At 41.6% G+C, this 19,649-nt stretch overlaps 1 protein-coding gene across 8 annotated transcripts in view; it reads left to right on the plus strand.

The window, feature by feature from the left end:
- Positions 1-19,649, plus strand: part of LOC140731817 (septin-4-like) — a 92,320-nt gene that overhangs the window by 1,175 nt on the left and 71,496 nt on the right. For 2 of the 8 annotated variants that reach the window (XM_073053665.1, XM_073053674.1), the window contains exon 1: positions 17,370-17,494. The exons of 3 other annotated variants lie outside the window; for them this stretch is intronic. In XM_073053665.1, coding sequence (XP_072909766.1) covers positions 17,474-17,494 — 21 coding nt within the window. In that variant the 5' untranslated portion in view covers positions 17,370-17,473. Of the gene's footprint in view, positions 1-5,397; positions 5,476-17,367; positions 17,495-19,649 lie in introns of those variants that run through there. 3 more of the 8 variants (XM_073053670.1, XM_073053672.1, XM_073053668.1) reach the window with 3 other exon arrangements.

The raw sequence follows: 19,649 nt of genomic DNA on the forward strand, positions 1-19,649 counted from the left end.
TTTGATTTCTGAATACTCAGGTAACGGATTATGGAGTTTTATTTTAGCCATATAGATGAAGGAACAAAGGATCAGAAGGATTTTGGGGTTATATTTTATTAAACAAAAGATGACCAACATGAGGTTTTAATTCACAATGCCGATTTTTAAACTGTACATGAGGGTTGTCATCACAGAACAGGACCTTTGGCCTGCAACCTAATCACATTTATTGTCTCCGCGTTCCAAACAGCTCACCCTAGATCCTACACTTACTGACACATCAGGGGTTGTTTACAGTCAATTAATCGATCTCTCCACACATTTTGGGGATGTGGGGTATCTGGAGCAAGTGGAGAAAGACCACACAGTCACAGGGACCATGTACAAACTCTACACCGGCTGCACCAGAGATCAGGATTGAAACCAGGTTACTGGAGGTACGAGGCAGCAGCCTCGCTGGCCATCTCGTACCTATCCTTTCATGCTTATTAAGAATGGCCAATTTAAAATCTGAGAGGAATATTTATCTCTCAGGGCTGGAGATTTCAAAGCATTTTAATGAGTCAAGAGCTGTTTGGGAATCAAGGTTCTCTTGATGTACCAGTTCTTGAGACAGGCCGTTTAATGGAATGACTCCATTTGACCATGGCTACTAGAGCAATTAAAAAGACATCTGAAGCAGATTATGATATATGTTGAAAGACCCCCCCCCCACTTGAATTATAATGAGGAATTGTATTATTAAAATACAAGTATTTAAACAATCTCTTTTCTAATGAGTAACAGAAACATGACTCAATTTCAGACTCAAATTCTCAAGTGGTGGTTGAGGTGAATGAAATACACGGAGCTATATATTTGTGTTTCCAAAAGGCTAGAAAGTGATTTTCAGGTGTATTTTTCCATGTTTATTTTCTGTGTTTTTATTCTGCTCCTTTGTTGAAATAAATCTTTGAGAATGGATTCTCCATGAATTCCAGTGTCAAAATAGACTGAATATATTGAACCAGCTGAATTAGAACCACCCAGAGTGATAAATGAGAAGGGATGTGAAATGGTTATTACAATTGCATTGTATATATACTGACACTGCTTTCAGCTGATATGCCTTCTATCAATAATCACTGTTGCTGCTTAATTATCATGATTTTGCAGTACCAACCATACCATTCATTGCATTAATGTTTATCCAGGGGTCGTGGTCTCTAGCTAATAAGCAGGTTGGAACTATGAGTGTACCTCATAAAATAAAGCTTCTCTTCAAAGTCGCTCAGAGGTTAGCAAGCCGAGGCAGAGCATGGAACTGGGGGAATGTCGTGATTGACTCCGAGTGTCATATGGGTGGGGTAGGAAGTTTGGGGAGAGGAATTTGAGGGCAATATATTTGCACAAAGAGCCCCAGTAGGTATCTCATTGCCCGTATATCATGAAATGTCTGTGGCGAGAAGAGGCTAATGACAAACGAGAACGTCTGCAGATGCTGGAAATCAAAGCAACACACACCGATTTGATGTAGTCTCAGCCCGAAACGTTGACGGTTTACTCCTTTCCTGAGTTGCCGTCTAGCCTGCGGAGTTCTTCCAGCATTTTGGGTGTGTTGCAGTGGCTAATGATGTCAGCACCAGGACTAAAACCCTCAGGACCTGGATGCAGAATGGGAAAAACATTAATGCCTCACACACACAAATCTGTGCCAAGCAACACATCAAAGTCTCTTCACCCTGAAACACTGTGTCATAAGTTCCCAAAATATTGATGCTTTTAAATAATATCAAACTCATTTACTTTATTGTTACAGCCCCCAGCTATTTTGAAGTTACAGACTTTGCCCGATCTCAGATGGCTGGTCCTGTGGAATGTGAACTTGATGTTGATTGATCTTCTGACTTTGAGAGTCTGTGACCTCTTCTCATACAGTTGAACAAGCAGGCTGGTCTAACTCCTGCCTCTGTCTCTCATTTGATCTCTCCAGCCAACCCCGAGTTTTACACAGCTTGTTACACTTCACGTCCCACAAATATATCGAATATATTTTTAAATTCCCTTAATCACATGAGACTGTAATTGGCCACAAACCAAATCACGCTGGACATCGGGTCAGTAAATGTGTCGCCTTTATCTTTGCACAGCACCGCTGTTCATTTCAGCTCCACTGACTCAACATGGTTCAGCACAGACTAGATGGGCTGAAGGGCTTGTTTCTGTGCTGTACTTTTCTCTGATAATTTTGTTGTTTCCATGGACCTCTCCCTGATTAGGCAAGGTACTGCTTTCTCTTGGTGACTAGGATGTTAACAGTGACTGTGAATATCATGTTGAACAGTGCTAATGCACTAACTCACATACATATATGTGATATTATCACAAGTGCCTATACAAGCCATGTCAGTCACTGTCAATCACAATTCCCACCAGATTCTGATGTACTCCACAAGAGCATCAATGCTCTAGCAGTTCATTCTCACTGTTTAAGGATTCCCAAACTACTTAACCAGGGCAGGCATGTCACACTGTAACACCAGTAAAGACCCGCTTCCGCGCAGGACAAATAATTGCTTTCACCAGCAATAGACCAACAGTGGGCAATGCTGCATCCGACAACTCAGTGGCATAGAGGTGGCCACCACTTGTGCAGAGCAGTTGGTGGGAGTGTGTTCATACCAATCCGCCTTCCCAAATATCATTTCCATTGTTTCTGATCTACAAGATTCAAATGGTAAAAGCGTGTATCTGTTGCTTGTCCTTCCCTCACCATCGTTCCAGCTTTGTACCTTTCTTGTTCTAGATGCTCTTAGAGACATAAACCTGGCCAAGCAGTTGAGCTGTTTTAGAGCCATGGAGAAGAAGCTCTCATCAGAGAAGGTAGATTAGATGCAGGACCTAGACACAGTGGGTCAATGGACATGAATGGTTTGTCTCAAGAGAGAAGGAATACTTGTATGTCAGGTCCCCAGTGATCACTGTCACACATTGGTCCAGAAGACTTCTTGGAGAGAAGGTTTGATGGACAAACCTGCTGAGGAAGGGTGATGGACTCGGTAATGAGACATTGGGCAGATTGGCAGGCATGTCAATCTGTATAAAATATCAGAGCATGGGAAAGCTCAGCACAGTGTTCATCTGCGTCTACTTCAAATACGGTGGACTACGCCAATTCAGCACTTGTAGGTCCAACCAAAGGATGGCATCTGATGACCAAGATTTGGTTCTATTTGCAGAACGAATTGGTGCTATAACTACAGCTGGAATGAGATTTTTAAAAATGCTGGAAACACTCAGCAAGTTGGACAGCTGACTGGAAAAAGAAAGAGAATTAACATTTCTGGTGAAAATCCTTCATCAGAACTGGGAAAGGAATAAAATAAATTAGTCTCAAAGGGAGCCTCTCCAACTGGATGAGGTTAATGTTGCTTAGGTTCTTACGCTGGTTATGGAGCCTTGTTGATTGATAATTGAGAGAGGATGGGGGGAAAAAGTAAAGAAATTAGAAAGGATGTGAAATGCAGGTCAGAATTGTTGCTACAAATTGAAAACAGGAAAATGCTGAAAATGCTCAGGAGATCAGGCAGTGTCTATGGAGAGATAAAAACTGAATTACTGTTACAGATGGATAACCCTACACCAGAACTGGCTGGTTCATATACAAACAACTTATCTAAAATTGTCAAAGTTGATTTTTGAGTTCCAAAGGCTACGAAACACCCAGAGGAAAGATGAAGTGCTGATATTTTAACATTCATTTTTCTTGTGAGATTGAAGGAGGCCTTTTGGCCTGGGTTAGGTACGGGCGTGTCAGCTCTTGGAACATTCAGATTTTCCTTTAATTTCCCTGATTTTTCATTTTCTCTTGTGTGTTAATCAACTCTATTCAAACTCTTGTACTGCCTGCCTACACTAGGGGTAGTGTACAGAAAACAGTTGACTTGCCCACTCCCCCCCGCCCCCAAACATGTCCCTGTTGGTGTGGGAGGAAACCAAAGCATCCAGGGAAACTCGCACAATCGCATGGAGAACACGTAAGCTCAATACAGACAGATCAGGATTCATCCTGGTTTGCTGGAGCCGTGAGACAGCAGCACTATCTGCTGTGCCACTGCCCTGTCAGTCGGCCTTTGTAGAAGCAGAGCAAAAGGCCATGGACAGATTATTTCGGAGTGGGATAGAGAATTAAGGTGACGCACAACTTTTGGAGCTCAGGACTACACATGCAAACTGAATATGCTGTGGGCTCCATCGTCACCCCATCTGTGTTTGGTTTCTCAAAACACATAATAAACCACAATGTGATCTCTCCCACCCGCCACTCCCCACCTACTCTGCAATTTAAAATTAATTTGTTTTCTCTCTTCTCCCTGTCCCGATGACCTTCAACCTGAAACATTAACTGTTTCTTTTTCCACAGATGCTGCCTGATCTGCTGAGTCTTCTGTTCTTTTTTAAACTCGTAATATTGCCGTCATCTTTCCATGTGTCACCACTCAAAGGGACTTACTGGGTGTCATGGAAGCAAGCTGAGCTTTACGGTTTGCGGTGTTGCCAAGGTGTGCATGTCTAAAGTGCCTGTTGGGGTCATCCCAACATGAAGCTGTACTCATCCACACAAGCGGAGGATATTTTGCCTCATTCCTGTCGTGCTTTGCCGGTGGTGGGAAGAGTTTGGGAGGGTGGTAGTGCTGTGGATCCATTGATAATTTGTACTCTGTTTGCAATAGTCAGTGGTGATCCCACGATATTGACGAGTTCAACAACGGCAACCTTGTACTCTGTCATGGAGAGTGGACAGAATTCCTTTTATTGGAGCTGATCACTACATGGAACTTGAATAGAGTGCCCATTACCTGCTACTTTCCAGCTCTGACTTGGATGTTGTTTGTTGTATGCAGATACCGATCTTTCCCAGGTCACATGATGATTAGTTTGCTCATAGATTGGAATCTCACAAGAGTTGTCTTCATATCATGTGGTGTAAAAGTAACTGAAAGAAACTGATTTATTTCTAACAACTGTTTGTTTCTCTCTCGTATTATTTCACATTTTAGTTCTATTGAAACTTTGGGCTTCCATTCATAGAATATTTTCTTCATAAATCCTTCTGCTGTATCCATCTGCATTCAGATTAATTTAAAGACTGCAGGTTTCTGCTTAACGATCCGCTGGCATTCTACGCAGCTAATTATTTGAGCTACACTTACCATTCAGCTTCACTACAAACACTGTCCCTAATCCTTTCCTGGAGAGTCTCAAGCTGTTATTAAGGGCTTGGAGTACTGGCAATAAAGAATGCTTATTAAACCCCGCACAGCAATTTAAACCAATGAGATTACATTGTTCAAAATAATGGCTGCTAACATGATAGATCTTTTGTTTTCATTGGCTGATACTGGAGATGTCACTTCCTTGTTTGTGTGGAACAGGTTCCACTCAGTGGCAATGGTGTTCCAGCTGAGGGAGGTCTGTGAGCTGTTTTCTTCCACCATCTGTTGATGCTATTGTGTAGGTTTAATTCTCTTAATTAGTTGATGAGCGTGTCAAGGTCATTTAACTGTCCTGGAGGTGAGCTGTGTGTGTTCTCTCAGTTACAGAGGAACTGTTGAGTTCACAGATGGCATTTTGCTTATAATGCTTGTGTACATTAAATGTGAAATTCTAGAAATGCCTTATTGATTCATGTTTACAGAAGATATCTAGTAAATTGAATCTTTTGCAGCTAGCTAAATAGATGTGTAAATGTAGATTGTGCCAATCTCAGCAACTTTCTTGTCAGTAAGTTTGTCTGCTGGTAAGATTTATTATGAGGAATGAATTAATTTTCCCAGAGTACTTTTGGTACTGTATCCAGTTGTGCTGATCTTCGGAAAGTGCTGTCACAGTATCATATTCTCTTCATTTGTCCTATCACAGAGGGTAAGTGGTTCTAGTCTAGACAATCATTTCAGTTTGCCATGTGGATCAAGCAAAAATGGGCTAGATTATTTTACCCCTAAACTTGTTTGATCTGTATCTGTGTTTTTTTATACTACTCCCAGGATATTATGTGATTTCTGGGCAGAGTATGACATTATATATAATGACTTACAAGGTATAGTATTTGTTTGAGACCACAAGATATAGGAACAGAATTGGACTATTTGGCCCATTGGAGTCTGCACCATCATTTGATCATAGCTGACTTATTTTCCCTTACAAATCAAGAACCTATCAACTTCCACTTTAAATACCTACCATCCTCAGTTTGAAAAACTTGCTCTTCAGGCCCCCTTAAAATTTTCCCCTCTCATAAAACCAGTGCCCTATGATTTTAGACTTCCCTACCTTGGGATGGTTTGACCTCCACAGCCACCTGTGGCAATGAATTCCATAGATTCACTCACCCTCTGACTAAAGTGATCCCTCCTCGTCTCCATTCTGAAGTAATGTCCTTGTATTCTGAGGCTGTGCCTTCTGGTCCTAGACTCCTTCATTATTGGAAACATCCTCTCCATACCCATTCTATCTAGGCCTTTCAGTATTCAATAGGTATCAATGAGAACCCCGCCCCATTCTTCTAAACTCCAGTACTCCAGTGAGTACAGACCCAGAGCTGTCAAACACTACTCATAAGTTAACCTTTTCAGTTGCAGTATCATTTTCATGAACCTTCTCTGGACCTTTCCAATGCCAGCACATCCTTTCTTAGATAAGGGTATGATGTACTGGGTTTGCTGACCATGAAGTTCTAAACTTCATGAATGAAGACCTTAAGCCCTATCTGATATAAGTAGCCATGGGTACGCTCAGTTCATTTATTTTCAGTGATAAACATTTAAATTGAAACAATGTTCTTAAAACATATTTAAAACTCACAGAGGATTTCTATCTTACAAAACATTTCCAAATTTCAAATCATTTGTAAAACACAAAGTATTTCCAAAACACAGGCACAATTTCTATAAACTAAAAACACATGCCAATAATGCAGACCAACGAATCATCCACTGCAGAAACCAAACCCATCTTCCTATCATTCTTCTTGATGTTCTTCAACCACTCCCGAATTGCTCTTTACATTTATACTCTTTTTCTGCCACTTTAGTCTTTTTGTACATATATGATACTTCCACAGATGCCCTTTTAACACTAAAAGCATTTGGAGACATGGGCATCAGCTTAATATGGACAGTTAACAATGAATGCTGTAAAGCTAACATTCTTGAGTACAAAAACATTCCAACCATAAACACACAAGTTATTTAATAGCTAAATGATATAATCCATCCAATTCTGCAAGCTTCCTTCAACTAAGCAACTTAGAGTCAGCTTGTCTGTTGGAAAGAAGCCAAATTAAACAACCCATTGTCTTATACTACATCTCAAGCAGCAATAAGCCAGGTGTAGTGAGCTAAATCTTACTTCTCATGGACAGAGCATCTTCTATCTACAGAGCTTGTTTGCCAAACTGGTTTTCACTTGAAGCTGATTACTGCTTGCCATTTCCATTTTAAGAACTGAAGACTGACTTCCATTTATGACTAGAAGTCAAATAGCTGTTAGTTGGAAGTTTACTTACAATTATTTGTGGTCTTACAAATGTCAGCTGTTGTATTCAGAAAGCAAGATCAGCAAGCAACCAAGAAGCCTACTTACCGGGAGTGTATATCCATCACAAGGGGACTGAAACTGCTCACAATACTCAATGTGGGGACAGGTTAAATGGAATAAAAGGTCTCTCCTCTTCATTATTTTATCAGAATCTGTATACATCTTCAAATGTAAGGAAGAGTTATTTTATTATGCAAGGAGTTGCACGTGCCTTACAAGCATCCATCAATTTGGGCATCTGGTGACTCCTTGCATAATAGCAATATTAAGTTGTTGAACTGTAGGTAAGTTTATCAATAAACAGAGACTACTTAATTGATTGTAGAATTCATTTCATGTTAGTACTTAGTTGATCATGAACCATTTTGTAGACGTTTTCTATGTAACATTTGATCATGAGTAACGTTCAATGTATGTCCAAATTACTGTTCTACTATCTATAAGGGAGATCCAAACAACGAACTTGCAAGATATTTGGTTCTTCCTGCAGATGATACTTGATCAAATGACTCTGAATTTGAGGTACTACATTTAGGAAGATCAAACCAAAATAAAACATGACATTGAACGTTAGTGTTATGGATTTGAGGGATCTAGGATTGCAATGCATTGTTCGTGGAAAGCAGTGTCAGAGTTTGATAGGGTGATGAAGAATGTGTTTGGCATGCTGGCTTTCATTGACCAGGGCATTGAAATAAGAGCTGGAAAGATGTGTTGCAGTGGTTTAAAATATTGGTGAGGATGTACTTGGGGTATTGTGTCCTCCTTTGCTCACCCTGTTATAGGCAAGATGTTATTAAACTAGAGAGAGAAAGAGTGCCGGAAAGATTTACCAGAATGTTGCCTGGATTTGGGGGGCAGAGGGGAGTGTGGCCTGAGATACAAGGAGGGGTTGTATGTACTTGGGCTTTATCCCCTGGAATGTAGGGGAGTGAGGAGTGATCTGGTAGAGATATGAGGGGCACAGGCAGGGTCATAGTTCTTTTTTTCATGGGGTTGGGGGGGGGGGGGGTGGTTCTAAAACCAAAAGGGCATAGGTTTAAAATCTGAATCTTAAAAGGACATCAGGGGTAGCTTCCTCATGCAAGGTAGGGGTGGTGTATTTGGAATGAGCTGCCAGAAATAGTGGTTGAGGTGGGCACATTAGAAATATTGAAAAGGCATCTAGATCAGCACATGGCTTGGAGGGCTGTGGACCAGACACGGGCAGATAGGACTAGCTTCCTTGGCATCGTCCAACTAGGCCAAAGTGCCTGGTTCATTGCAGCATGACTATGACTGACTCTGATTTAGTGTATTTAATACTTAATTTATTATCAGAATCAGGTTTATTATCACCGGCATGTGATGTGAAATTTAAATTAGCAGCAGCAGTTCAATGCAATACATAATATAGAAGAAAAAAAAGGTAAAAATAATCAATTATAGTATTCATATATTGAATAGATTAAAAATTGTGCAAAAAACAGAAAAACTATATATTAAAAAAAGATGAGGTAGCGTCACCTTTCAATGTCCATTTAGGAATTGGATGGCAGAGGGGAAGAAACTGTTCCTGAATTGCTGAGTGTGTGCCTTCAGGCTTCTGTACCTCCTACCTGATGGTAACAGTGAGAAAGGGGCATGCCCTGGGTGCTGGAGGTCCTAAATAATGAATGCTGCCTTTCTGAGACACCACTCCTTGAAGATGTTCTGGGTACTTGTAGGCTAGTGTGTGTTGTGTAGGCCTCCGTTAGTCTCGATAAACCATGGATTTGCGCCATGGTAGGTTTCCAGGTCGCAAGCCTGGGCAGGGTTTTTTTATATAGAAGACCGGCAGTTGCCCAAGCTGCAAGTCTCCCCTCTCCACACCACCGATGTTGTTCAAGGGAAGGGCATTAGGACCCAGTGGCACCGGTGTCGTCGCAGAGCAATGTGTGGTTAAGTGCCTTGCTCAAGGACACACACGCAGCCTCAGCCAAGGCTTGAAGCTGTAGGCTAGTATATTGAAATAGAACCACAACAGTCAAGTTAACATTGCTTACTATCTAAGTCTTATTTAAACAGACTTTTCCTGTTATTTAATTTTGTTCCCATGATTAGAAAAATAAAAGTCAAATTAGAAGAATTAGGTTTTTTTCTCCCAAACTGGATAAGTAGCATGTGGGCTGCTTTAAAAAGAATATAAGAAATAGAAGCAACAGTAGGCCACTAAATGAGATAGTGGTTGTATCTGTCTTGTCCAATTACACACTTGATCTCTGTCACACTCATTCCAGGGGATGTACATCCCTCTTCAAGGATAGAGACCATAACTGCGTGGTTTCATGAGCAAGGTTTCATTGAGACCTTACACTTTCTTGTTAAGACTACTTTTCCACTCCTGCTGCCTTGCAATAAAAGATGGCACATTCATTTTTCTTCCAAATTGATGACTGTAAATCCATGTTTATTTTGTGCCTCTTATGCCTCTCAATGTTCACGTGCACTGTTTCTCACTATTGAAAGCTATTCTTTTACATGCTTTCTCTGAAAAGTACATAACCTCCTACCATCCCCTGTTATATTCACCTCTTGACCATCCAGGATTTAATCCCTTATAATCCCCTTATAGTAATCATCACCAATTTGGAACCAACATGCTTATATTCCAAACATGAGGAAGTCTGCAGATGCTGGAAATCCAGAGCAACACACACAAAATGCTGGAGTTGCTCAGCATGTCAGACAGCAGCTATGGAAATGAATAAACTGTCAACGTTTCTGGGCCGAGACCCTTCTTCAGGACTGAGAAGGAAGGCGGACAATGCCAGAATAAAAAGGTGGGGGTGGGGAGGGGAAAGAGGCTAGCTGGAAGGTTTAAGGTGGGAAAGGTCAAGGGCAGGAGAAGAAGGAATCTGATAAAGCTCCCCGGAAGGATGCATGGCTGTGGTAGCAGGGCTGGGTGAGCACATCATCGAAGAGTTGAAGGGCAGTAGAGATCACAAAGGGGGTGCAGTGAGAGAGGGTTTCATTCTACTCCCATCAAAGAGATTTATTCTACACCTCTTGACCTTTAATCAATGCTAATGTTACACCCCTGTCCCAATCCCCACCTTATTAACCTTCTCTATTTGACAATCGTTTGTGTTTTTTGGCACCTTAACAATGGCTTATGAAGATCAAGGTAGACCTAACTGCTTTCTGGATGAAACCATGTTGAGTCTCCATGGCTCTATTATTAATTTTCAAAGTGCTTTTTACTGTGTCCTTAATGTTAACAGAAAAGAGGCAGAGATAGATAAGTTTTCCAGATAGCACTATGTAACACAGGTGTGCCACAGGTTAAATGCATGGGCAAAGATCTGATGGAGTATTATATGAGGAATATGTGAAATTGTTCTTTTTGGAAGGAAAAATGAAAAAGAAAGGATTTTGTCTAAATTGGGAGATTGTAGAGCTTTAGAATCTGGGTGTCCAAGTACAAATTTTTCAGAAAGTGGGCACAGCAAGTAATCTGGAGGGTTAGTAGAATAATATTCTGTTCCTGCTGAAGGGTTCCGGCCAGAAACATCAACTGTCCATAGATGCTGCCTGGCCTGCTGAGTCCCTCCAGCTTTTCGTGTTGCTCGGATTTCCAGCATCTGCAGATTTTCTCTTTTTTGAGAATAATATTATTTATGGCTTGAAGAATTGGATTAAAAGTAGGGAGGATATGTTTCTGTTCTTTAAGGCAGAGGTACGACAACATTAGGCATAGCGCAGTACCGAGTTTCCTATTTGAACAGAAGATGTTAAGGCATTGGAAACAGTTGACAGAGAATTTACTGGTTTGATCAGAATCAGATCCAGGTTTATTATCACTGACATGTGGTGAAATTTGTTTGTTTTGCAAAAGCAGCACAGTACAATATATAAAATAAGCTACAAGTTACAATAAGAAATAAAGTGGATTTCAGTTAATTGGGACACATCCGGACTAGTACATTTTGACCCAATTAAGTGGCCATCCCAATTAGCTCAAGTTTCATGGAAATAGTTGGAGAGGTATAAAAAAGACAAATTACTGTTTATCTGAGTAACGCATTATGTATTTAAGTGAAATACAGAGCAAATTAGAACATCACCAATACTACTACAGTACTATAAAACTGTATTAGTTTCACAGTTATCGAAGGAGGAATACATCCAGTGTATACCGACCGCTATGATTAACTGAAAATGAAGAGAATTGGAGCAGACACCAAGTGCAGATAATGGACTGCCTTCGTACAATGCTTTCGATGATTGCATCCTCCAAATCTTCATTTTCATTTTAACATTCCAGATGAGTTCAGGTTTAATTAGCATTTAAACATGTCCCAAACAAACAAAGGGAATCGGGGCTACTTTCTCAATTAGTTTTTACTCTTTAAGAGTTGCCCCAAATAAGCAGCTGACCTGATTATCCATGACTCGATTAACCAGAAACCACTGCATATAAAAACAAGAACAAAATAGTGGGGTAGTGTTCATGGGTTCATGGACAGTTCAGAATTCTGATGGCGGAGGAGAAAAAGCTGTTTTTTAAAACACTGAGTGTGCATCTTTAGGATCCTGTTGAAAGAAACTGTTGGAGAGTCTAGGCTTGTATCTGCTAGAGTTTAGAAGACAGAAGGGGGGATGGCTGAAATATTTAATATGTTGAGTTGTTTTGACAGGGTGGGAGTATACAATATTCTGAGAGAATCTAAAACCAGGATTCATTGTTTAAAAATAAAGGGTCACCCAGTTAAGACAGAGGCATGCTGAAATGTCTTTACTTGGAGGGTGATGGACACTAAATCTTTGAATATTTTGAAGGCAGAGGGAGCTAAGAATGTGGAACATTGGCAGATGAGTAAAGGAGAAATCACAAGAGAGTCTGTAAATATATTAAGACCAAAGAAGAAATTAGGGAGAAACCCACAATCTGCCGGAGGAACTCAGTGGGTCAAGCAGCATCTGTTGAGGGTGGGGAGGGGAAGGAATTGCTGATGCTTTGGACTGAAATCCTGCGTCAGGATTAGGGAGGGAATTGCTCCCGCCCTTTAAGGACCAATGTGGTTGCCTACGTGTGGAGCCACACACAGGTGAGTGAGATCTAAAATAAATATGTACTTGCCTTGGGAAGATCACGCAAGCTAAAGAATTTGGGGAAGAGAATAGTGATGCTTTGAAACACATACGCATTATCAAAGAGAAGTTGCTGCAGTCTTGAAGCACATAAAGACTCCTAGTACTCGACCATTGTATCCTCGAATGTTGAGGGAAGTTTGGGGAAAAATTGCCATGGTTCCGGCAAAGGTAATTGTGTTATCTGTTGCCAGGGATGAGGTGCTTGAAGACTGGAGTGTAGCCAAGATTGAAAGGAGAAGCTAAAGAGCTCCCGGCCTGTGAGCCTAACTTCCGTGATTCTGAGAGATAGGATCTATCTGCATTTGGAAAGGCAAGGACTGATTAGGCTTTGTGTATAGGAAATCATGGTTCATGAATTTGATTTAACTTTTTGAGGGCTTATCCAAAAAGTTTGGTGAAGGTCTTGCATTGTGGGCTGGTTGAGAAATTTAGATTGCATGTGATCCAGGGTGAGTTAGCCAATTGGATACAAAATTGTCTTGGTAGTGAGAATCAGAGGATGATAGTGGAGGGTTGTTTCTCAGATTGGAGGTCTGTAACCAGTGTTCAGCCAGTCGCAAAGATCATGACTGAGTCCATGACTCTTTGCCATGTGTATTAACAATGTAAATCAAAGTGTAGCTTGCAAGATTAGGAAGACAGCGCAATTAATGATGTGGTGGGCAATGTAGAAGGTTATCTAAGATTATGACAGCTTCTATGGAATTGAACTCGGAGATGTGTAGCGCTGCTTTTTGGTAAGCTGTACCAGGGCAGGACTTGCACAGTAAATGGCAGGACCACCAGGAGTCCTGTAGGACAAAGAGCTGGGGCTGCAAGTTCATAGTTCTCTCAAAGTGGCAACACAGGTAGACATGGTGGTGAAGAAGGTGTTTGGTATGCTTGCCTTCATCGGTCAGGGCGTTGAGTGTAAGAGTTGGGATGCCATCTTAAAAGCGTACAGAATATTGGCGAGAATGCACTGGACATATTGTATGCTGCTTCGATCACCTAGCTACAGGAAGGATGTCATTAAGATGGAAGGGGTGCAGAAAATGATCACAATGATGTTACCAGACTGGACTGACTGGGACCACTTTCCCTGGGATGTAGAAAGCTGAGAGGATGGCCTTATGGAGATCTGTAAGATCATAGGGGAGAATCGTAGATACAGTGAACGGTCATACTCCCAGGGTTAGGGGAGTCTAAAATTATAGGTTACATTCAAGATCAATGGGGAAGAATTTAAAGAGGGTAAGTGAAGAGCAAGCTTTTCAAACTATTACTATGTTTAAAATCCATTTAGACTGATACTTGGTTTATTGATTTTGATTTAGTTTTTTGGAGAAGTAAGCAAAAGGTTTGCTGAGGGGAGGGTGGCAGGCAAGAGCCTCAAACATCAGACTCTTGAATAAAAGGGGATAGCTACACTCACATGCCCACAGCCAGCGATTGCACTTTAAATCTCTTTATCTCATTATCTCAGGTTCTCGTTATTTATTGCTATTTATTTATATTTGCTTTTGCACAGTCTGTTGTTTTCTGCACTCTGGTTGATCTTTCATTGATCCTGTTATAGATACTTTATTGATCTCAAAGGAAATTATAGTATCACAGTAGCATTACAAGTGCACAGATGTATAAATATTAGAAGAGAAGTAGAAAGAGTAAAAAAATAAGTTACCACACAGTCTAATGGGAGGGAATTATCATTTCCCCAGCTATAGGTTGACTCATTATAGAGCCTAATGGCCGAGGGTAAGAATGACCTCATATACCACTCTTTGGAGCACCACCGTTGTCTTAGTCTGTTACTAAAAGTTCTCCTCTGTTCAGCCAAGGTGGCATGCAGAGGGTGAGAAACATTGTCCAGAAATGCCAGGATTTTCCATAGGGTCCTTTGTTCTACCACAGCTTCCATTGTGTCTAGTTTGACTCCTGTAACAGAGCCAGCCTTTCTAATCAGTTTATTGAGCCTGTTGGCATCACCCATGTTACTGCCATTGCCCCAGCACACCACTGCATAGAAGATTGTACTGGCAACAACAGATTGATAGAACATATGAAGGAGAGGCCTGCATATTCCAAAGGACCTCAGTCTCCTCAAGAAGTAGAGGTGACTCAAGCCCTTCTTGTACACAGCTCTGTGTTGGTGCTCCACTCAAATCTGTCATCCAGGTGCACACCCAGGTACTTGTAGAACCTCATCACATCCATGCATACAATATAGTTACTATTGGTTTGCTGAGTGTTCCCACAGGAAAATGAATCTCAGGGTTGTATATGGTGACAAATATGTACTCTGATAATGGAATATACTCTGACTTTAGCAAGGCCTTTGACAAGATCTTGTGTGGAAGGCTGGTCAAGATGTGGATTAATTGTAGGCAAGTGAGTCTAACTCAGGTAGGCATTTTGGTCAGCAATGATGAACAGGGCTGAAGAGCCTGTTTCTGTGCTGTGTAACCTACCCAATCTCTTGCCGTATGACAAGTACTCCACTTTCCTGTTGCGCATAGAAGTAGGCGGCCTCACGTTTTTAACGCATTGTATTCGATCTGCGAGGTTGTCACCCACTCACTCCATTTGGCAATTTGCCTTGAAGCTTCTTCACATCTTCCTTTGTACTTGGCATCCAGTATTGTCAGCAAGCTTTGAAATATGATATTTCATTCCCCACCAAGTCATTGTACTAAATTATTGCCAAACACCCCACAGGTAACATCCTGCTAATCAGAGAAAGATCTGTTTATTCCCCCTCTTTGCTCCAAAAACCAATTCCCAATCCATGCCAGTATTATTGACCCCAGTGCCACTTGCTCTGACTTTGGGAATCATGATTTCAAAGACCTTCTGGAAATTGAGGTATACCACACCATCTCTGAGGCACTAATGCAAATAAGTCAAACTGATTAGTCAAGTGTAATTTTCCTTAAAAAAAACATTGATTCTGCTAAATCCTATTATTACCAAGGTGCTCTGTTGTTACATCCCTCATAATATTTTGCAAGCAGTGTTTGCTACTACAGACATTGGATCGGTTAATACTTCATTTTCGTTCTCGCTCTCTCCTTAAGTAGTGAGGTCACTACCCTTAAGCACAGTGGCAGAATCCACAGGACCTGATAACTGTAACATTTACTATTTCTAAAGGCGTCTCTTTCAAAACTCTGAGATCTTCGGCTCCTTGGGAGTTACCAGGTTTTGAGCTCACCTACTTCTCCAGTATTAGGTTTTGACCACTGCTATGTTCTCAGTAGATCCTCAGCTTCTGCAGTATATTTGGCAGATTTTTGTGTGTGCTTTCTTCCATGAGGACAGATGCAGGGTAATTACGTAAATCCTCCGCCAGTTCCTTATTCCCCGTTATAAATTCTCCTGCCTCAATCTGTAAGAAGACCATATTTGCCCTTTTCCATCTTGCATACCTATAGAAGCTCTTGCAGTCTGCTGTTATGTTGTTGGTTTACATTCTTTTTGTTTTGCATATCTGTTGTCCTCTGAATGCACTCTATTGTCTTCAAATTCCTCACAATCATTCAAACTCATTCTGGTAATCTTAAAGACAATTTCTTTTGATTTAATATCATCTTCAGTTTCTCTGGACAGCCATGAATGAATTATGTTCTTTCTGGGTTTTGTGCTTTAAAGGGTTTTTGTTTTTTGCAACATGTGCAATGTTTTTTTAAAAAAATGTTAACTGTTTCCTCTCTGTTGTCATCAACTTCAAATTTGATTAGTCCAGTCTATAATGGTTGCTATTCTTGTTACGCTCACCTCTAATGTTCTCTCTGATGCCTTGTCCACTTTTACAACTACCATTGAGAGGACTATAAGAATACTCCTCCTTAGTTGCCAAAAGTAACTCTGTTCGGGGGGGGGGGGGGGGAGGGGGGAGTTCCGAATATGGCCAAACTTTCTTTCAAACTATGTTACAGCTCCCTTCATGGTCGGTGTGAGGGAAAGCAACCTGCCCGGGAGGGAGGGGAGGAGAGGTATTCCCTGAAAGGGAGAGGAAGATGAGGTATGTGCCCTGGCAGGGGGAGAGTGAGGAGAGGAGTATTCTGGTAGGAGATTTGAGGAATGAGAGAGGGGAGGGGAATGAGTGATAGGAGCTATATCCAGGAAAGGGAAGAGAGTGATTCCCTGGAGAGGAAGAGTTCCCTTGGAGTGTGGAGGAGAGATGAGAACTGCCTCCTGTGGGAGGGAGTGAGGGAGAGGTGGAAGGATGGTGGAGAAGAGGGGAAAGCTATTCCTAGAATTTGGGAGAGAGACACTCCCTGGGAGAAAGAGGGAGACCGGGCGTCCCGCTCAGGAGTGTGAATGAACGACAGCAGTGTACCTGTTCCGCAGTGTGGAGGGGCACGCTCCTTCACAGGGAGAAGCTGCAGAGCGTGAACCATCCGCCTGATCAATGTGGAGTGCACGGTCATTTGCCAGAGATCCTGCCACGGCGTACCTTCAGAGGAGAGGGAGCCTCCCCCGACGCATCTGTCATTCCAGATCTTACTTCAGCAGTATTGTCAGCAGGTGATACTCAGGCAGCTCAGTGTGCTTGCCTTCCTCAACCAACCTTCCTCGTATTAATGACTATTTATATCACTCCCCTTTGGCAAGCAAGGACACCGTCATGTGACCTCAGAGTTCTCCAATCGGAGCGGAGTCAGCTGGCTTTGTGCTTTATTTGCTGTCTCTCTCTCTGTGTGGTGTGTAGTGAGAGCGGGGACTGCAGTTTATACTCAGCACCTTGGGCAAGGAGTGTTCCCACATTCCCTGTATCAGACGCATCCCCCCTCCCGATGCAATACTAGCTGCAGCGATGCTGGAGGATGCTGGCATGGTAAGTGAGGCCTTTTGCATTGCCCAGGAGAGAGAGAGGATCAAGCAGTAGCTGCACTTTGTCCAACTTTAGCAACGTTCAGGTAGTACTGCAGCCCCATGAAATGGGGGATCTTTCAGGAATATATCCACCTGCCTCCACCTAATGGTTGAGCATATGAAAAGTGATCTTGTGAGGGTTGTAGAACTGCCTCTCTCTTTTCCTCCCTCTTGTTCTCAGTGTATTCTCCAGAAGTTTTGATTATACTGTTTTGGTGCGTCAGTGACTGCTGCCATTAGACAGGATGCTGACGACCAGAGTGAGCAGGGAACCAGACACAGACTTGTCATCGTGGCTCCCACATCTTTCCTTAACCCCTTTACAGTATGAGCGTAAAATGATTATGGAGAATCAGTAAATACCTGAATTTATAAAACATTGAGATAGGTTGAAATTTTCCATTGTCCAGTTCTTGAAATGGGGACTTCTGTTGTTTTTTTTTTACCCCACTGTGATTCTGGCTAAGGGTGTTTGAACTGAAGATTCGATCGTACAGAGTAAGGTTATACTTTACATTAATTTACTTTTATTGTTGCCAAACAATTGATACTAGAACATACAATCATCACAGCGATATTCGATTCTGCGCTTCGAGCTCCCTGAAGTACAAATCGAAGTAAATATAATAGAAGTTTAAATTATAAATCATAATTGGAAAGTAGAAAAGGGAAAGTAAGGTAGTGCAAGTCAGGTCTGGATATTTGGAAGGTACAGCCCAGATCCGGGTCAGGATCTGTTCAGCAGTCTTATCACAGTTGGAAAGAAGCGGTTCCCAAATCTGGCCATACGAATCTTCATGCTCCTGAACCTTCTCCCGGAGGGAAGTGGGACAAAAAGTGTGTTGGCTGGGTGGGTTGTGTCCTTGATTATCCTGGCAGCACTGCTCCGACAGCGTGCGGTGTAAAGTGAGTCCAAGGATGGAAGATTGGTTTGTGTGATGTGCTGGGCTACGTTCACGATCTTCTGCAGCTTCTTCCGGTCTTGGACAGGACAACTTCCATACCAGGTTGTGATGCACCCTAGAAGAATGCTTTCTACAGTGCATCTATAAAAATTAGTGAGGGTTTTAGGGGACAGGCCAAATTTCTTCAGCTTCAAGAAACTATCGCCCATTCCATATTGAAACAAATATTGTTGTGAGTACTTAGTAGCTCTACACCATTTCTGTGGAGAGAGGAAGATAATAATCTTGTCAGGTCAGTGGTTTTGCATCAGATTTGGTGAAAAGTCATTTGCCTGAAGCATCACGAGTATATTGTGTATGCTTAAATGGTGTTATTTTGCTAAAATAATAATACAGTACACACTTTGATCGAAGTGTTATTTGGCCAGAAACTTGTAGACAGGAATGAAAAGCCCTGTGAATTAATAATCTCCAGAAAGCACTATCTGATTAGTACTAATAGACAATTAGCTTTGCAGAAACAACATCTCATGCTTTTGCATCTTGTTTGCCCAAACTGGCTGTAACGTGTCCAAATCACTCATTAATCCCAACATAGAAAGTTAAATCTAAATTAACAACATTGACTCTTTCAATAGGATTTAACTGATTTTGACTGCTGAACTTTTGATATAAACAATTTTAAGCACATGTCTCTCTCTCTCATTCTTAATTTATTTGGTATATACGTTAACAATGTGGATATGAATGTAGGAAGTATGTTCAGTTTGCAGATGACGTGAAATTTGGTGGTGTTGATAGTAAGGATAGATATTGATGGGCAGATGGAACATAATCCTGGTAAGTCCAACCTGATAGACCTTGTGAGAACTAATGTGGAAGTTCAGGAAGTACACAATAAATGGTGGAACTGTAGGGAGTATAGAGGAATAAGGGGACCTGGTCCTCAATATTCCCAGTGGTCCAAGAGTGAGAAACAGCCCAATGTTTGGACAATTTAAGTGCCAGGATGTTGGGATTGGAGGCGAGGGCCAGTTCTGCTTGCTGCTCTGCATTGTTTAGTCAGCCCCATGCTGAACTGCAGTGACACCTGGCTTCGCATCTGTGGTTTCACAACGTTTACTTGGCTCTGCAATGAACTGGGGCTGTGGCCTGCTCCAGCTGCAGCGATGCCTGGGTTTCTGCCTTTCGTAAAACTTCACTTTCTTTAAA

The sequence above is a fragment of the Hemitrygon akajei genome, chromosome 8, assembly GCF_048418815.1.
Source record: "Hemitrygon akajei chromosome 8, sHemAka1.3, whole genome shotgun sequence".
In the NCBI taxonomy this organism is placed as follows: domain Eukaryota; kingdom Metazoa; phylum Chordata; class Chondrichthyes; order Myliobatiformes; family Dasyatidae; genus Hemitrygon; species Hemitrygon akajei.